A 16,907-nucleotide genomic window follows, 5' to 3' on the forward strand; every position below is an offset into this window, starting at 1 on the left:
TCACCCCACGGTTGGGGTCAACCTCCAGTCCGACCTCGTTAAATTTTGCGTTGGCCACCACTTTATTTATTTCGTTCCTTGACGGCGTGCGAATAACGGCGCCACCGCGCTTCAGTTCACGGACTTCGTGAACCCTAACGCCCAGAGCTGGAGCAACTTGGCTCATTACCTTATCGGCAATCTCCTTGCCCGACACTGTCGGGTCCTTGCTCGTCACCACAGCCGACCACGTTTCCACGGGCTTCTTGGCTGCAGGAGCATTTCTAGGTGCGGCCATCGGGCCAACGCCAGAGACAGCTCTGGTGGCGGCACCACTCGCACTTGGGGCCGTAAAGGGCGTAGCAGCTGGTTGGCACAACGCAACTTTCGTCTCCAAGACGGCGTTTCGCACAACTAGCGCGGTCACCAGCTCGCTAAGCTGCCTCCAAAACGGCGATGGTCGCTTCCGACGCCAGTCCAGCGCGCAGCACAGCGGACCTTACCGTCTGGTCTACACCCGCAAGCTGAGCCAATACGGCATCAGTCCCGTCCTTCACCACACTGGCAGCCACAAAGCTACCAGCAGGAGCTGAACGGGCAGGCGCACTTAGTCGGGCGACAGCGGCCACCATAGCAGGTGCAGGGGCGGCAGTAGCAGCAGCAACGTCAGCGACTCCAGCAGCGACTCCATCGGCGGCTCCAACGGCAGCTCCAACTGCCGCTCCAGCGGCGACTCCATCAGCGGCTCCAACGGCGGCTCCATTGGCGTCTCCATCCGCAGCTGCTCCATCGGCGTTGGCTCCAAAGAAGGAGACGACCAACCGCTTAGCAGGAGGCATCGTCGCTCACAACCAAGATGGGCGACGATACAGCCTTGTTCCGCGCCCGTCTGCTCCTTTTCCTTTTGGGCGATCCTCCGAAACGGACATTTCGGACTCGCTACACTGTAATGAACCGTCACAACGCCGAGGTAACTAGCGCTGTCCAGGGGTCGAATTAAGAAAATTTATGTTTGCTGAAACCCTACAAATCGAGTATCACAAGGTGTGAGACAATCTTTGTAGACAACTGGAGATCACGATGTAAAAGAAAGACAGGAGTTTTGAATTCTTAATTTGTTTTATTTATTTGTTATTTCTCTGGTACCAGATTAGTCAACAATGATGTAGATATTTCCGCTTCTGGGGTTGTCCTCAGGTCCAACGTCGATAGAAATGTTACACGGGTGGTTGTCACAGGAGTCAGTGTGAAGCACACTGACTATGTTGCACTGTACACACTTTTTCGGCGTCGACTGTAGTGGTCTGTAGTCACACTACTACAGTGAACGGAAAAAAGTATGCGCGTTGTGCGAAAAGAAAAAGGCGAACGAAAGACGCGGCGAAAAGGAATAATATGTAGCGTATGACGTTAGTGTGGTTGTGTTAGTGCGTTGTCGCACTCGAAGGGGGTTATTGCAATAACTATGCTACTGGTTATGCGTAATCGCATATGTTTAAACGGGGGACAAAGGGGAATAATCAGTGTGTAAGTGGGTATCAAGCATTCAGCTTGAACGTACCTTTAAAATATTCGTGTGTTGCGTGATGGAACTTCTCGTTGTATATTTTGCACGTGGTTCTAGACTTTTCTTGATGGCACTCGCTGGTAAAAGTGTTTCGCACTGGCAAGTTCTTATCAGAGAGTGAGAGAGCCGCTCCTCCTACTCTCGCCTTTTTATATAGGTCAAGGTCTTGGCTCTGCCAAATCGCTTTTACTTTCTTTTCCTAAATTTGCGCATGCGCTGTTAACTCGCTTTGCGTTGCATTTGCGCTGTTAACTCGCTTGGCTCTTTTTGCGTTGCACATGCGCTGTCAACTTGCTAGGCTCGTGTTTGCGTTGCACATGCGCTGTTAACTCTCTTTGCGTTGCACAGGCCACTAACCATACAACACATAGATGCTTCAGCCAGAACAATTTTTTGTATTATCAAAAACAGTATTATTGCGACCCCAGTCGGGCCGTGCGCTGCGATTCGAACACCGAGCCTCTTCGGCTCATTCGAAAATTCGAAGTTCTAACGCAGCGCGTAGCGTTGAGTTCAGTCGCAGATCAAATGCGGAGCGATGAGCATGGGCGCATTTCGTTGCGCTCTGCTTTCGTTTCTATGTATGCGTGTATGTATCTACATGCTCGCTTATATCAGTATGTGTATGCATGTGAAGTTTTGCAACGTGCGGTTGCCTCGCAAACGAGCAGCTAGCGCACGTCAATTTTGTTTTGCCGCGACGAAAGTCTCGCAGAAGAGGACAACAACAATTGCTCGCGTTCTATATGTTTGCAGTTAAATGGCACTTGCACAATGCCCGCGTTGGCTCTGCTGGTGGTTTGCAAGCTCAACATGTTGTGGGTCCGGGTTCAACTCCCGATCGAGAACATAAGAATATTTTGATTTTTTTTTAATGCGATTCAACTTTTTTCATTCTCTTTCAACTTTACTGACAGAAGTAAAATCTAATCGCGCATTGATTTTTAATGATTTAAAAATTTTTACATTTAAATATTAAAATAAAGTCGTAATTCCTTTTTGCAAACACTTTTTAAAACTCTATACAAAAAAGATTGAACTTTAAAATTTTGTTTTTTACATTTTAAGATAACAATAACATTTCAGAATTACAGAAAAATATTAAAAACATAATTACAATAAAATATTAATTATATGTGTTTTTAATATTTATATCTAAATATTTTACCAGTTTTAATTTTTATTTATTAGAAAATTTTCTAGCGAAAATTAAAATTAAAACTAAATTATAAATATGTATTTATCTTTTAAAAAATAATTGAACTTTTAATAATAATAATTGTATTATTTATATTTTCTCAAAATTTCTGAAATATTATTGTTATCTTAAAATGTAAAAAACAAAATTTTAAAGTTCAAACTTTTTTAAAATGGAGTTTTAAATAGTGCATGCAAAAAGAATTACGGCTTTATTTTATTATTTAAAATTAATTGTAAGTCATCAAAAATTAATGCGCTATTAGATTTTACTTCTGTCAGTAAAGTTGAAAGAGAATGAAAAAAGTTGAATCGCATTAAAAAAAAATCAAAATATTCATATGTTCTCGATCGGGAGTTGAACCCGGACCCACAACATGTTGAGCTTGCAAACCACCAGCAGAGCCAACGCGGGCATTGTGCAAGTGCCATTTAACTGCAAACATATAGAACGCGAGCAATTGTTGTTGTCCTCTTCTGCGAGACTTTCGTCGCGGCAAAACAAAATTGACGTGCGCTAGCTGCTCGTTTGCGAGGCAACCGCACGTTGCAAAACTTCACATGCATACACATACTGATATAAGCGAGCATGTAGATACATACACGCATACATAGAAACGAAAGCAGAGCGCAACGAAATGCGCCCATGCTCATCGCTCCGCATTTGATCTGCGACTGAACTCAACGCTACGCGCTGCGTTAGAACTTCGAATTTTCGAATGAGCCGAAGAGGCTCGGTGTTCGAATCGCAGCGCACGGCCCGACTGGGGTCGCAATAATACTGTTTTTGATGATACAAAAAATTGTTCTGGCTGAAGCATCTATGTATTGTATGGTTAGTGCACAGGCGCTGTTAGCTTGCTTGGCTCAGATTTGCGTTGCGCATGCGCTGTTAACTCACTTTGCGTTGCACGTGCGCTGTTAACTCAGCACAGCTGGGTGAGTGACCATGTATGAGAGAAAAACTCTGGTATATACGTTTTTGGGCTATTGTTTATTTTGAGGCGCAGTATGGTGCGTCACAACACACGCTGGACATTCCGCGATTTTGCTGTTCACCACAACAACCGCAGAAGAAACACTGCAAGCAGTTAAGCAGTCGAACCCCCAAGCAGTGCAAGCAGTACACGTGTGGCAAGCAGTGTACTCGGTGGAAGGACAAAATTAACAAGCTTTTGTCCGTGACAAAAACTATAAGCTTTTCTCAACTTTTCTTCTTCTTCTTGCTCTGCTATTCACTGAAAGTTACTAGAAGTTTTCACGCACGTGGTTATAATTTTCCACAAAAGAAATTAAATTTCTCGGAAATCTAAGTGTCACTGTCACTATTTTCTATTCAAATTATTGCGTTTAGGTTCCCGCACGGGACACACTATATTCCGTCTTAGTCGGCACTGTTTTTATCGTGTTACGCGGTTTTCGAACGGAGCGCACGGGACGCACGTCTGCTCACTTCGGAAGTTCGTTCGCAACTGAGCAGATTAGGACAAGGAATTATTAGATTAACGTGAGCACCTGCCATGTTGGCTCTATCTCACGGTGCCCAGCACAGAGGACTCAATTTAAGCGTCGGGCGCCCCCGGGAAGCAGTTCACAGGTACACATTGAAGAGCCAACTATTTGTATCAGCTCAACCTCCTGTGTGGGGAGCGAGGCCCATCTAAAACCTTCTCCGATCCATGGTATCACGGCAACCGGTTGCATTACGCTACTCCACGTCAAGCACTTCACTCTATCCGCATTTGGATGGTAAACCACAGCCACCACGATACTCCCCGAAGGGCCGCAACCAAATACCAGGACGGACATATGTTTGTCCGCGAGCACCTGGTTCCCGTGGTACCGGAAAAACCTCCGGTCAGGTTTCGTACCACAAAGGTACTACCAATTTTAACTCCAAACAGTTACGGGTTGGTGGCCCAGGTGGAAACATCAAGCATACAACATACATACGCTCCGATTCATTGCAACCCCACATTCATACATCCCGATTCACGCCTGCCTACCTAGCATTCCCATTCCCCTCACCTATACACACGCACGCATACACTATTCAAACAATCATTCTTTCCTGCCTCCAGGAACGCTCATCCGCCGTCTCGCAAATACAATGCGGGCAAACTCATTCAATTTACCTACATTAGTACTAGTGGAGAGTGATTGACTTACGTCAAACCCACCACCAGCCTGCCTAATCCCTAGCTCATCCATCACACGTATATCGCTATACAGTGGACATTCACACAACATATGCATGGCAGTCTTCGCTGCCAAACCGCAGCGGCATTCCGGACAATCGCACAGGCTTTTAAAATGCAAGAAAGCATTGAGGGAACCATGGCCAGTCAACAGAAATCCGAGACTCAAATTAAATCTGAAGTCTGGACGGTCTGCAGCAAAATTGACATCACGAATAAATTCGCGAGTCACCCGCCCATTCACACTTACATCCCATCTGACCTGCCAGTCAGACAGAACACACTCTTTCAACAGCTTCTTACACCTATCCACTGCTAAGCTATTTACGTCCCTTTTAAATAACCACTCATTCTGCAGCAATGGCAGCCGCCTCTTAATCTTGAACATCAAGGCTCTACGCCTGACTTCCAAGTCAAGAGGGGCTGCACCAAGCAATACCTGCAAAGCTTTCGTAGAAACAGTGCGGCACACAGGCAAACAACCTAAAAGAATCACACGCTGGCAAGCCAGCATTTTCTTTCTGCCCACCACAGTCTTTGCTGCCTCATACCACACAGACGACCCATATGCTGCACATGCAACAAATAGGCCGCTGTATATGGTACGTACAGCTCGTCTGCTTGTAACGTGTGACAGGGGTATGTTTTAAAAGAACAAAATTCGTGCACTTCTGGCTTTGGCTCCAGCTAAGCTCGACGGATTGGGGCGGGGATCTTTCTGCCTTTAAAACATTCAGACTTAACAATAAATAAGTGCACTGGGTGTGCGGGACAAAAAAAAAAATAAATAATTGAAAATCAATTATTAGGAAAATATTAAACGGACAAGACTTTGGCTCTTAGGAGAGAGGCGATGGATCCTCTTCTTCACCCTCCCTACCATGGCAACATAGATCTTAAATATTGCCCCTTTTTAAAGGTAATTACCAAAAACTAGCTTTGGACAGGCATGACCTCTGGAGTACTGGCGACGGACTCCATTAATAACATTTTAGTTATTCATTTTCAAATAACAAATTAATTTTTAATAATAAAAGAAATTAGATACATAAGGTTTTGAAAATTGAACTCTAAGTCTTCTCATAGATGAAGTAATATTGGCAATAAATTTTTGTATACCATATAACTGAAAATATATATTTATCTACAATATATTTATTTTATCTAATTAAATATAAATATATTATACAATTTGTTTTTGGATTTGATAAATATACATATATATATATATATATATATATATATATATATATATATATATATATACAAATATATTATATTTATTATATTATTATATATATATGTACATATACATATGTATGTATACACATTAAAATAAGTTCAAATGTCAGTTGATATAAATACTCTTAGTTGAACATCAATATTATTCATTTAGCAATTATAAGCATTAGAGAAATGTCGTTCATGGAGCGTATAAACGGAATAATTCTGAATATCCAACCAAATCTCAAATTTAATGTTTCCTGTTGGGAAGGGATGTTTCAACCTGATACGCTCAATTCACTAAAGTTTTATAATCTGCGATGAAGTCGGTTATCTGATAGTAAAAATATATGGAGTAGTGCTAATAAATAAGACTATAGATAAATGGACATACCATACTGAAACTTTCACAATTTTACTACTCAGACAGTGAAATACATATAACACAAGCTAAATTTAATTTTTATGCAACCAAAGCTTTACGGTTGCTATGGTGGCGCAGATAGTTTCCAGATTTCCCTTTCCCGAAACTGAATAAAAACACTAGCGTTTTCTATTTTATACATATATTTAAACTTTCGGGTTTTTACAATAAACGCACAAATAATGGGTTTTTGGGGGTGACCGCTTGTCAACAAAAGTAGATCGATACTGGAGAGGCAAAATGCCGACGGCATTTTTGAGATCTAGCGCCGAGTCCTTGCAAAGCTCGGCTCTGCGGTGGAGAGTTGTGGGAGAGATAGAAGTTGAGCGCACTGGATCTTGAGTGCTTTCTTTCGCGTGAGCGCATTGCGGGTGAGCGAAAAGCATCGAGTGCTTTTCGGTCGGTGGAACGGCGAGTGTGCTACTCACCTACAATGCGCTCGCATCAACATTCTCCCCCCCCCCCCATGCAATATTGGGATTGCAAAGAATATCAGCCTTGGGAGGATACCCGGCAGGACAATATCTGGATAGATAGAGTGGGTGATGTCTTCTAGCGCAACGTCGCCGTGCAGACTCCTTCAGCGCCCACGCGAGTGATGGAGAGGTCCAAGGCCCCTAGCATCGACTCGGTGATGCGGCTTACGGGACAATACGGATCCAAAGCACTCGCGCTTCGAAAGCCGCTGTTCCCATGTCTAGCCTGACCGCCGCGGTGGGGAGTATGCTTACTCCTTTGCACTGGAAAGTGCCGTCTGGGGGAGCTAGGCACGGGCCTGGTGCGTGGGCCTGTGGATGCCGGCTTGGGAAACGTTGACATGGGACGTTCTTGGTGGTTTTTCTCTGGAACGGAAGAAGCACGGAAGCCCTGCGCGGAGTGACCGGTGCCATAGGTGCAGAGGAAGAATTCTTCTCCGTCCGGGATCTTTGAGCTGAAAGAGGTTTCGAGTGGGGTCCTGTCACAGGACCAATGGCGAAAGTTCGTTCGACGGAAAGTCGAGCCGAAGGTGTCGAAACAGATTTTGAATTGGGGCCTAACAAAGGCTTGCGTTTAGCGGATCGTTCGCCGGACAGTCGAACCGAAGAAGGATCAGAGTGGGGTCCCGTCACAGGACCATTCGAAGCTGAAATAGATGTAGAGGAGGGTCCTGTCACAGGACCATTCTTAGGGGTTCGTTCAACGGACAGTCGAGCCGAAAAAACTGAAATAGATTTGGAGGGGGGTCACAGAACCGATCGAAGAAGTTCGATCGACGGACAGTCGAGTCGAAAAGGACGAGATGGACTTAGAAATGGATCCCTACACTGGGCCGGTGAGGATCCAACCGAAAATGGTCTCTTGACCAATGAGGGTCCCACAAACGTTCGGACGAGAGCCGCCGAGAAGAACGGATGGGAGGATATCCGCGCCTAAAGGCACGTCTATCTGCGAACTCTCATAGAACTTGGGGTCGCCCAGCGGAATGATTATTGAAGATGGTTTGTGGGACAGAGCATGAGAGCAGTTTTCCTGCTAATTGAGGAAGGATGAAAGCCGACGCCTTAATCTGCAGATCTGGTCGCAACGGAGAGCCAATTAGGAATTGGCAATGCTTTCGGGGCTGGGCTGCTACAGCTTGAGTTAGCCCAGAGACGTGGGCTTGAACGGATGTGTATGGCATCCTCAAGCGCTTGAACAATCGTTCAGAAATGAAGGTGGCCTCTGATCCAGAATCGATCAGAGACCGAGCTGTGTGCCGAACGCCGTGATGGCAGATGTGTACAACAGCTGTACTCAGCAGAACACCTTGTGTGTTAACTGCCAGGAAAGATTGCACATTAGCTGACTGGGAAGGAGTGGACTGTATACTAGGAGAAGAATTAGTGACTGTCGGGTCGGGTTGACTCGGTGCAAGAGTGAATGATGACGACCCTTGCACGTAAAACAGCTGTGCGCACTTGTGCACTCGGCCAGGACTTTCAAAAGAGTTGACTTGCCTGGAGACGGGGGCCTCCTTGCGTGAGGCTCGTGGAACCGTCGGAGCGTTCGTGCTGGATGACACTTCCGCTATCGCTTCTAGGGAGCGATGCCGCTCTAGAAGAAAAGCGTTCATATCAACCCACGTTGGAATGTCGCTCTTATTTTGGATCGACTGTTCCCAAAGAGAAAGGGTCAACTTGAGGAGCCTCGAAGAACACAAGAAACTCAGGATGCAATCCCAATTCTCTGTGTTGATTTTCGAGTGCTCCAAGGCTGTCAGACACCCTTGAATGGTGCTCTGCAGCTCCTGAATAGCTGCACCCGACTCTTGCCCAATGGCGGGCAAATTGAACAACATTCTCAGCTGACTATTTACGAGCAACCGTTTGTTCTCGAAACGCTCAGTCAAGCTGGACCACGCCGACTGAAACCCTTCATTTGTCAATGGAGACTTTGACACAATGGGATGGGCTTCACCGCTGGTCTTGGAGTTGAAGTGCAATAATTTCTCAACTTCCGACAGTCTCGGGTTCTGGATGTAGAGAGCCGTGAATAAATCCCGGAAGGTAGGCCAGCGAGTGCAATCGCCTCCGAAAACTTCGATGTCGCACGGAGGTAATCGACACCCAGTGGGCATGTATTGCACGGCTTGTGGTTGTACAGGTGTACGGGGGGTGAGCGCCTGGGATGCGTTGGCTATTTGCTCACCTAACTGAGCTGCACACTGCTCGTAGACAGCATAGCAGTACTCGTATTTGGCCTTTTCCCATAAGGAACGCATCTGGTCCCTTCGGACTTGGCACGTGTATATGGACGGGCTATCAGCCGAAGGATTGTTGACTCTCGCCGCAAAGTGACTGATACGATCAGTCGCGGCGATGAATTTCATCAACGCTGTGTCTATTATGTTTTGTGCCATCCTTCCCTGCGAGCGAGTGACAATTGGGAGTCGAGGTATTGGGACTGAAGGAACCTTGGTCTTAGGATCGGACGGAGGCTGTGTGACCAAGATCAGCGGCTTGGATTTGACTGCAAGCCTCCCTTTTCGATTGCGAATGAATCGGCGAAGTGTTGGATGCACGAAGAGCCGAACTCCTTCCTGGATTTAGGTAAAGGGGGGCTTATCGAGGTTCTAGCGGGGCTAGTAGAGGGCACGGACAGTCGAGCTTTACTTTTATCAGGTTTGCCCGATGACATGCTACGCAAAGAGGATGAGAAAGTAACTGGGCGCTCTTACAGTCCGACAAGGATACGGACTATATTTTCTCGAAAACGAAAAATCAAGAAAATATACCAAAAAATACCAAATGGAAATTGGTTTTTTTTGCCTGAAATCGACCCAGATAGTAAAACAATACGGAAAGAGCGTAGCAAACGAAAAATAAGAATACCGAAAAAATACAGGGTGCGCCATATAGACAGGACCTAATGAAATGTTGAATAACTCCTCCATTTTTTAGCCCATTTTGGAAAATAAACAAGATTCATTTAGGGTATAGAATGCCATTTATTGACAATTCACTCAGAATACAATATCGATCAAATGACCGCCTTCATTAGAAACACAAAAAGCGGCCCTTTTTTGGGCATTTCGTATTGTATTTCGGTCGGGTATGTCGAGTGCGACTACCGCTGCCCTGCCAATCTATTACTTCACTCGCAGAAGTACTTGTGCACGCTGTTACAGCATGCAAATCTGTATGTACGTACATATGTAAGTATGTATGTCTGCACTGCGCTGCCAAACGTTTGAGCAGGCGAAGTGCACGTATGTATGTATCCAGAGAGAGAGAGAGAGAGAAAGAGAGCAAGTGCTGCTGCAAGCCGGTGCGCTTGCGAAGAAGAGAGAGTGCACAAAGTATGTGTGTATGTATGTATGTCGGCGATTATCGCGACATACAAATGTACATACATATGTATGTAAAAACGGACAAAATTAAATGCAATAAGAAATGCTGGTACACACAGCTTGGATTTGAATTATACAATATATGTTGCACTTTAGTAGCTCTCTTTTTAATAGTTTTCACTTTTCACTCTTAACCACTTGCACTTACAAAAAAATCATACATGCATACATACGTACGCGATTGGCGGAAAAAACAAAAATAATGAGTAAAATCAATAATAGTAAATATCTTGGAGTATAGATATTTACGACAGCAATTGGAAAATATGGAAAAAAGTCGTCCGGAAAATATGAGTGAATTTCCAAATCTTATATTTGGTCACCATACAAAAAAGAATGTAGAACGCCGGACGACCGTGGGGAAAGAGAGAGTAAAGAAAGGAGAAATGATTTAAAACTTATCTGCGATATGCTGGAAAAGCAAACGATGATGAGCGGATCCGGCTCGAAGGACCAGATGTTGTGGTGGCGCAGATAGTTTCCGGATATCCCTTTCCCGAAATTGAATAAAAACACTCGCGTTTTTTTATACATTTTATACATATATTTAAACTTTCGGGTTTTTACAATAAACGCACAAATAATGGGTTATTGGGGGTGACCGCTTGTCAACAAAAGTAGATCGATACTGGAGAGGCAAAATGCCGAGGGCATCAACACGGTTTATAGATTCGATATAATTAATGTACCACGTGATTAAATAAATAATCAAATTTATAAGTGAATGTTTCCACTTTTCTTTTTTTATTATTATTCATCATCATCTGCTACATTTTCGTTATGGGAGTCTGCTTTATTTTAATTGTGATCCTCTGCTTCATCATCTGTTGATGGTAGGATAACCTCATCATCTTCTCTAATTTCATAACCAATGAAATTGTCCTTCACAGGACTCAATGCTATAAATTAACAAAATTGATTGATTTTCTTTTAAAAAAAAGCCAAGTGCTTTATTTAAGAGTTGGATTAGAACTAACTTAACCCTCTAGTGCCCAAATTTTCTTTTCCAAAAAAAAAATTATTTTTGGATTCAGTATGTATCAAAAGTGAATGTTTGTTTAAAAAAAAAAATTATTTTTGCTCGGATCGAGTTTTATATGACTATAACCTTGGACCGCCTAGAGGCGGCTTTGGGAAGCTAGGCCAACAAAAAATTAGGTAATCAATTCTTTTGTTCACATGTTTTATTATAAGATGAGCACCAAAAACAAATAAAATAACAATTAAAACTAAAGTTACTTAAATTCACAAAGCTTCAAATATTTGTGTACAAAAAGTTCGTTTACTTATTTGTGATGAAAATCATAGAAACAGTCTTTTTTCTGGGAAAAGCACAGGTTTATATTACATTTACGGCAGACAATTTGAGTTTCGGAAGTACAACCAGGAAGCTTACAAGTTTTTTTGTCAGCGCGTGATAAAAACATTGGAAAATGCTCGACGGCATCATAACGTACATTATTATTCGGAAGGAAAGTTTTCCTCCCTGTGCATTTATTTTCCTTTCCATCAACTTGTCGAGGGCGCCCGGGTCCTTTTGGCAGATTAGGAGTTTGTAGCATACAAAGCACATATGCGATCTCTGATCGAAAGTTTGGCAATTGGTATTTTGCGTTATTAGCGTCTGGCTGGTTTATTCGGTGGAACAAAATGTAAGCGTTTACCATGGCCAAATCAAGCATATGCGTAAATAGTCGATTTGTATACTTGTTGCTCTTTACGGGAATTTTATATCGACCTATAAGTCCGTCCATTAAGTCGACACCGCCCATGTGGCTGTTGTATTCGTGGATAACATTTGGGCAATTTATGTCAACGTACTTTTTTTCGGAACGAACAAAACGTGAAACCTGACTTTTTGGATTCGTTTCATTCAGGAAAGGCTTTATGCCCGCGTAAGTCGAAGCAAGTCGGACTGCCTTATTGTCCTTCCAAATCGTCAAAGACAGTTCGACTCCTGATACAGATCCACAAAATTCTGTAGAATATCCACGCACTTGTTTTTTGAGGTCGCTGTCAGTTGGCAGCTTACAATTTGGAATGCGATTCGAGCGAATAGTTCCCAAAGAAAATATTCCCCGGGACTTGAGATATACAAGAAGCGGCAACGAAGTATAATAATTGTCAAAGTAGATTATCTGATTTTTGAAATCCGGAACATTTCGAGACAATCGAACAACTACATTTGCTGCCGCACCAAGATCTGGTGAGCCTGTTTGAACAACGTTATCACCTGCTCCACAATATATTTCGAAATTATAGCAAAAGCCAGAAGAATCACACAAATTGAAGAATTTCACTCCCCACTTGTGTGGTTTATCTGGTAAGTATTGTCTAAGAAAGGTCTTCATCTTCGTTGCACACATTTGTTCATCCACAGATAAGCGTTGGCGCATCGGAACTAATTGAAACTTGTCATTGAAATGATTTACGAGCGGCCGTATTTTGTATAAAGGATCGTGGTCGGCAGAATCCTTGGAGGGCAACTTACTGTTATCATTAAAATGCAAATTTCCTCGTATTTTTTCAAAGCGATTTCTTGACATTGTGTTTTGTATTGTTCCAAATGCGTACTCCCCCCAATATGAACGAACATTTGGGTAGCGAAAAACTGACATCAAAAATAGAATGCCAATAAATTGTCGAATTTCTAAATTTGTTGTGGAAAACGAAGTATTGACATCCTTTTGGGTAGCATACAAATTTGTTTGCTGGGTGATATGTTCAATAATATCGTCATTCAAAAAAAATTGAAAACACTTGAATGGCGTATCCAGATTTTTAAGTTCTCCGAGGTCAGGCTCAATAAAGGATATTGCAGATTTATCCATGACTAGGTTCGTTTGGCGCCACAACATCTTTTTGAAAAGCGGTGATTTTGGGTCGATAGTTAAAACAGATCCACATTCAACTATTGTGCTTTCTTTAACATGAGCAGTATTATGCTCAGCAGGCGCTTTACGTTTGCGTTTCTGTGCTTGAGGTGAATTGGACGCAATCGAACTTGAGGGTGACAATAATTTTGCAAAAGGAGTAGGACTTCCGCGTGAAGTTACACAAATCTCTCTAGCCAACAAAGAATCCGACATATGTAGCACTCTTTCAATCGCTTCTTCATCTTCCTCATTGACAGGAAGTGCTGCCTCGCAAACATCATTAGTCAAATCGTCTTCCAACTCTTCTTCTCCATCCGTATCAATATCAAACTCAATAGAATTTAAAAATTTTTCAATCTCCACGTCGGAAAGAGCTGATAGCTTATTCACTTGTCGTCGTTCCATGTCTACAGAAGCAATTATTTGTACTTAAATATGTCATAGATTGTTTCCCTTTCAAACTTACCTCATAAATTTTTTTTCCCGAATTGTCCCAAGACCGCCTCTAGACGGGCTACTTTATAAATGCAATAAAAAGCTAACGAAAACTTATTTTTAGTGTGGGTTGCGTTTTTTGCGTCCTTGAGACTATCAGCAACACGGTACAATTTTTTTTCCAGCAGCAAACTATTTATAATATTTTAAAAAAATATTTACATTATGCACTTCTTACAAAATAATTACTTCGTCCGAGTTGCACAAATTTTCAACTTCAAATGAATACAGCAGCTTGCGCAAGCTCTAGTATGTATACCAAACGCAACCAACTTAATTTTTGGACTTCCCCGAATTAGAAAAAACGCAAAACCGAGTCAAAAGGAATGAAAAGAATAAAATAACGGTACTTTTATCATTACCCGTCTAGAGGCGGTCTTGGGCACTAGAGGGTTAAACAATCTAAATTATTAAAATTTAAAGCTTTGCTGCTGTCGCTGTCGTTGTCGCTGTCGCTGCCGGATGTAGCCGCTGCCGTTGTCGCGCTGAGTGTTGGGTGTCCGAGGCTTGGTCCCACGGTTTGGGCGTTACGCAAGGTGCTGGACATTGCTGATTGTTTCTGCCGACGAGGCGCACGTGCCTATGGTTATGTGCAGGTGCGCCGTTGGTTTGGTCGTTGCTCCGATGGTGTCTTATGCTGAATCGGAGTGCGTGTTGTCTCGGTGCATTGGAGTGCATTAGCACTGGCGATGCATAGCTATGGTTTTGATAATGTGTGGCATTGTGTTATCTCTTGTGTTGTCTCGGTGCATTGGAGTGCATTGACACTGGCAATGCATGGTTATGGGATTTGGTAATGTGTGGCCTTAACTCCTCCACCTTTAAATGCGGACGTCCTCGGCCGCCATTTGAACTTGACTTTGATTTGTTGGTGGACTGTTTACTGGGTTGATGATTACTTTCGCTGCTCTTGATTTTAGAGCTCGAATTGCCAGTATGATTATGGACATCAGCAAGAAGATGTAAATACCAATGTTGGTGATTGTATTTTTCTTTTGGTCTTCCTTCATAAGCTGGATTTTTGCAGTGTTGTTGAAGTTCAGTTCCTTCACCATTTCCAGCGAAAAGACTTGTTCTATCTCGGTCTTGTTGCCAACGATTTGTAGCATGGGTGGTAAGGGATCAACGTGGACGTACTCTCCATTTGTATAAGAGGTTTCTTTTATTGTGATCGATGCATTTTTGGTTTGGACAAGGTGAGATCCATGCAGATGTAGTTGTTCTTTGTTAATGTTGATTGTTCCATCAAAGTCGTTCAATAAGATGATTCCGGGTAGGATTTCTTCGTGTTCCGGAATGTGTTGACTATTTATTCGCAGACAATTGGGTTGTTTCATTTGCAGTAGTGCAGCTTCGCAGGTATTGTTACTTAAGTCTATTAAATTTTCTCGTTTACATATTGACTTATCATTAATTGTTTCGCAAGTTTCTTTGATTCCAAATATTGTTTCATTACATTGAATTATTAGGTCGAACTTTATTTTATTAATTACATTTTCTTTTCTTATTGGTTTTATTAATATTCTTTGACAAAGGTTTTCTTCTATTGTGGGCAGACTGATAATATAAAGAATGTCTTTTCCGTTTGAAGCTACTTTAATTTTTGGGAATTCAAGTAATTCCTCTATATTTATGAACAAATTGTTAGAATTTTTCACTAACTTTTTAATGAATTGAATTTCGATAGTTGATAGTAGAATGGAATTTATTGTATTTGTCTTAGCCCAATTAATAGCATAAATCATTTTTGTAAGTTCTTCTTTAAACATTTTCAATTTATATTTTAGAGTTTTTATTTCGATATTATTGTTTGATTGACTTTCTTTTTTGTTAATTTTAGTATTGCATTTGTGCTTTCTCGGATTTCTTTAATTTTGTCGCTAAAAAGTCTGTTTATTACTACTTGCTTATTATTATTTTCTAATTGTTCATTCATTTAATTTAGGATGATCTCATGATCATGGTGGTCTGGGCTTCCGGCTAACCATTTCCAGGCGGAGCCGAGCATATTTATTGACCTTTGTGTTCTTATGTTATTTGGTCTTAACCTATTTAAATCGTCTCTTATTTGATTTAATTCGAGAGTAATGAATGGGGTGAGGTGATTCGGAAAAGATGAGTTGATGGAGTTTTCAAGTATTTGTAATGCTTCTTCATATTTTTGAATGTTGAAGACATGTATTATTTTGAATGAGCTGCTCTGAATGGCTGCGGGCCCAATTTTGATGGTCGCCACTTGTGAATTGGTGTAATCTAAAATTGTCGCCGCTCCGAGGCATGACGGTAAAAATAACAATCTGTAAATATGAATTAATTTTTTAAATTATTTTTGTGAACTATCTTTCCTGATTTCGTTTTAATGGTAGAGTTACAATTTTCTGCAACTATTTCTTTTTTATATCTCGAGGAAATTTTAGAGCCTAATCTTTTATTGATCTTGACGTAAACTTCTTCTCCTATTTCATATGATTTGGGGGTGGTTTTGCTGGCATTATGGTAATTTAGATCGGCTATTTGTGTACCTTCGATTTTGTTCACGAGTCAGCAACCCTAAAGGAAGCGCAATACTTAGGTGCATCCAGCACAGAAGCATCGTATGCCACACCACACGAGATCCCACTTACTGGCCAACAGATCCAACCAAACTTCCCGACACCCTGGACATGGCCCTCTCCAAAGGATTTGATAGTGCCAAAGTCTTGTGCTCTTCTAACGCGGACCTTTTCTCCGACCATAGCGCAGTGGAACTGCGGTTGAACCTCCCTGCATTGAGAAAGGCTGCACATCCCAGGATGATCTAGAGGAGCACGAGACTGCATGTCAACCCAGTGCGAGATCTTACCACCACAGAGCAAGTGGACAACGCCATCAACACATTCTTCCCCCAGAACCCCAATTTCTCCCAGACTATCAATGAGGGTCCTACACCTCTGGTCTCCAGAGATTGCCTCGCTAGTAGCTGTGAAGAGACGGTTGCGACGAGTCTGGTTCCTATCCAGAAATCCAAGAGACAAAAGGGTATTTAACAGAGCCTCAAAGGATAAGCTCCAAAAGCTCAGGCAGAGCTCGTTCGAGGAGT

General features: G+C 42.5%; 1 protein-coding gene across 1 annotated transcript; it reads right to left on the reverse strand.

Moving 5' to 3' along the window:
* Window positions 1-413: 413 nt before the first annotated feature.
* On the reverse strand, window positions 414-818 carry LOC117577325 (uncharacterized). The gene has a single exon (XM_034262288.1). It carries the CDS (start codon window positions 816-818, stop codon window positions 414-416), a length of 405 nt encoding a protein of 134 aa, XP_034118179.1.
* Between the last annotated feature and the right edge of the window lie 16,089 nt (window positions 819-16,907).

The sequence above is a fragment of the Drosophila albomicans genome, unplaced genomic scaffold, assembly GCF_009650485.2.
Source record: "Drosophila albomicans strain 15112-1751.03 unplaced genomic scaffold, ASM965048v2 utg000301l_pilon, whole genome shotgun sequence".
NCBI classification, from domain to species: domain Eukaryota; kingdom Metazoa; phylum Arthropoda; class Insecta; order Diptera; family Drosophilidae; genus Drosophila; species Drosophila albomicans.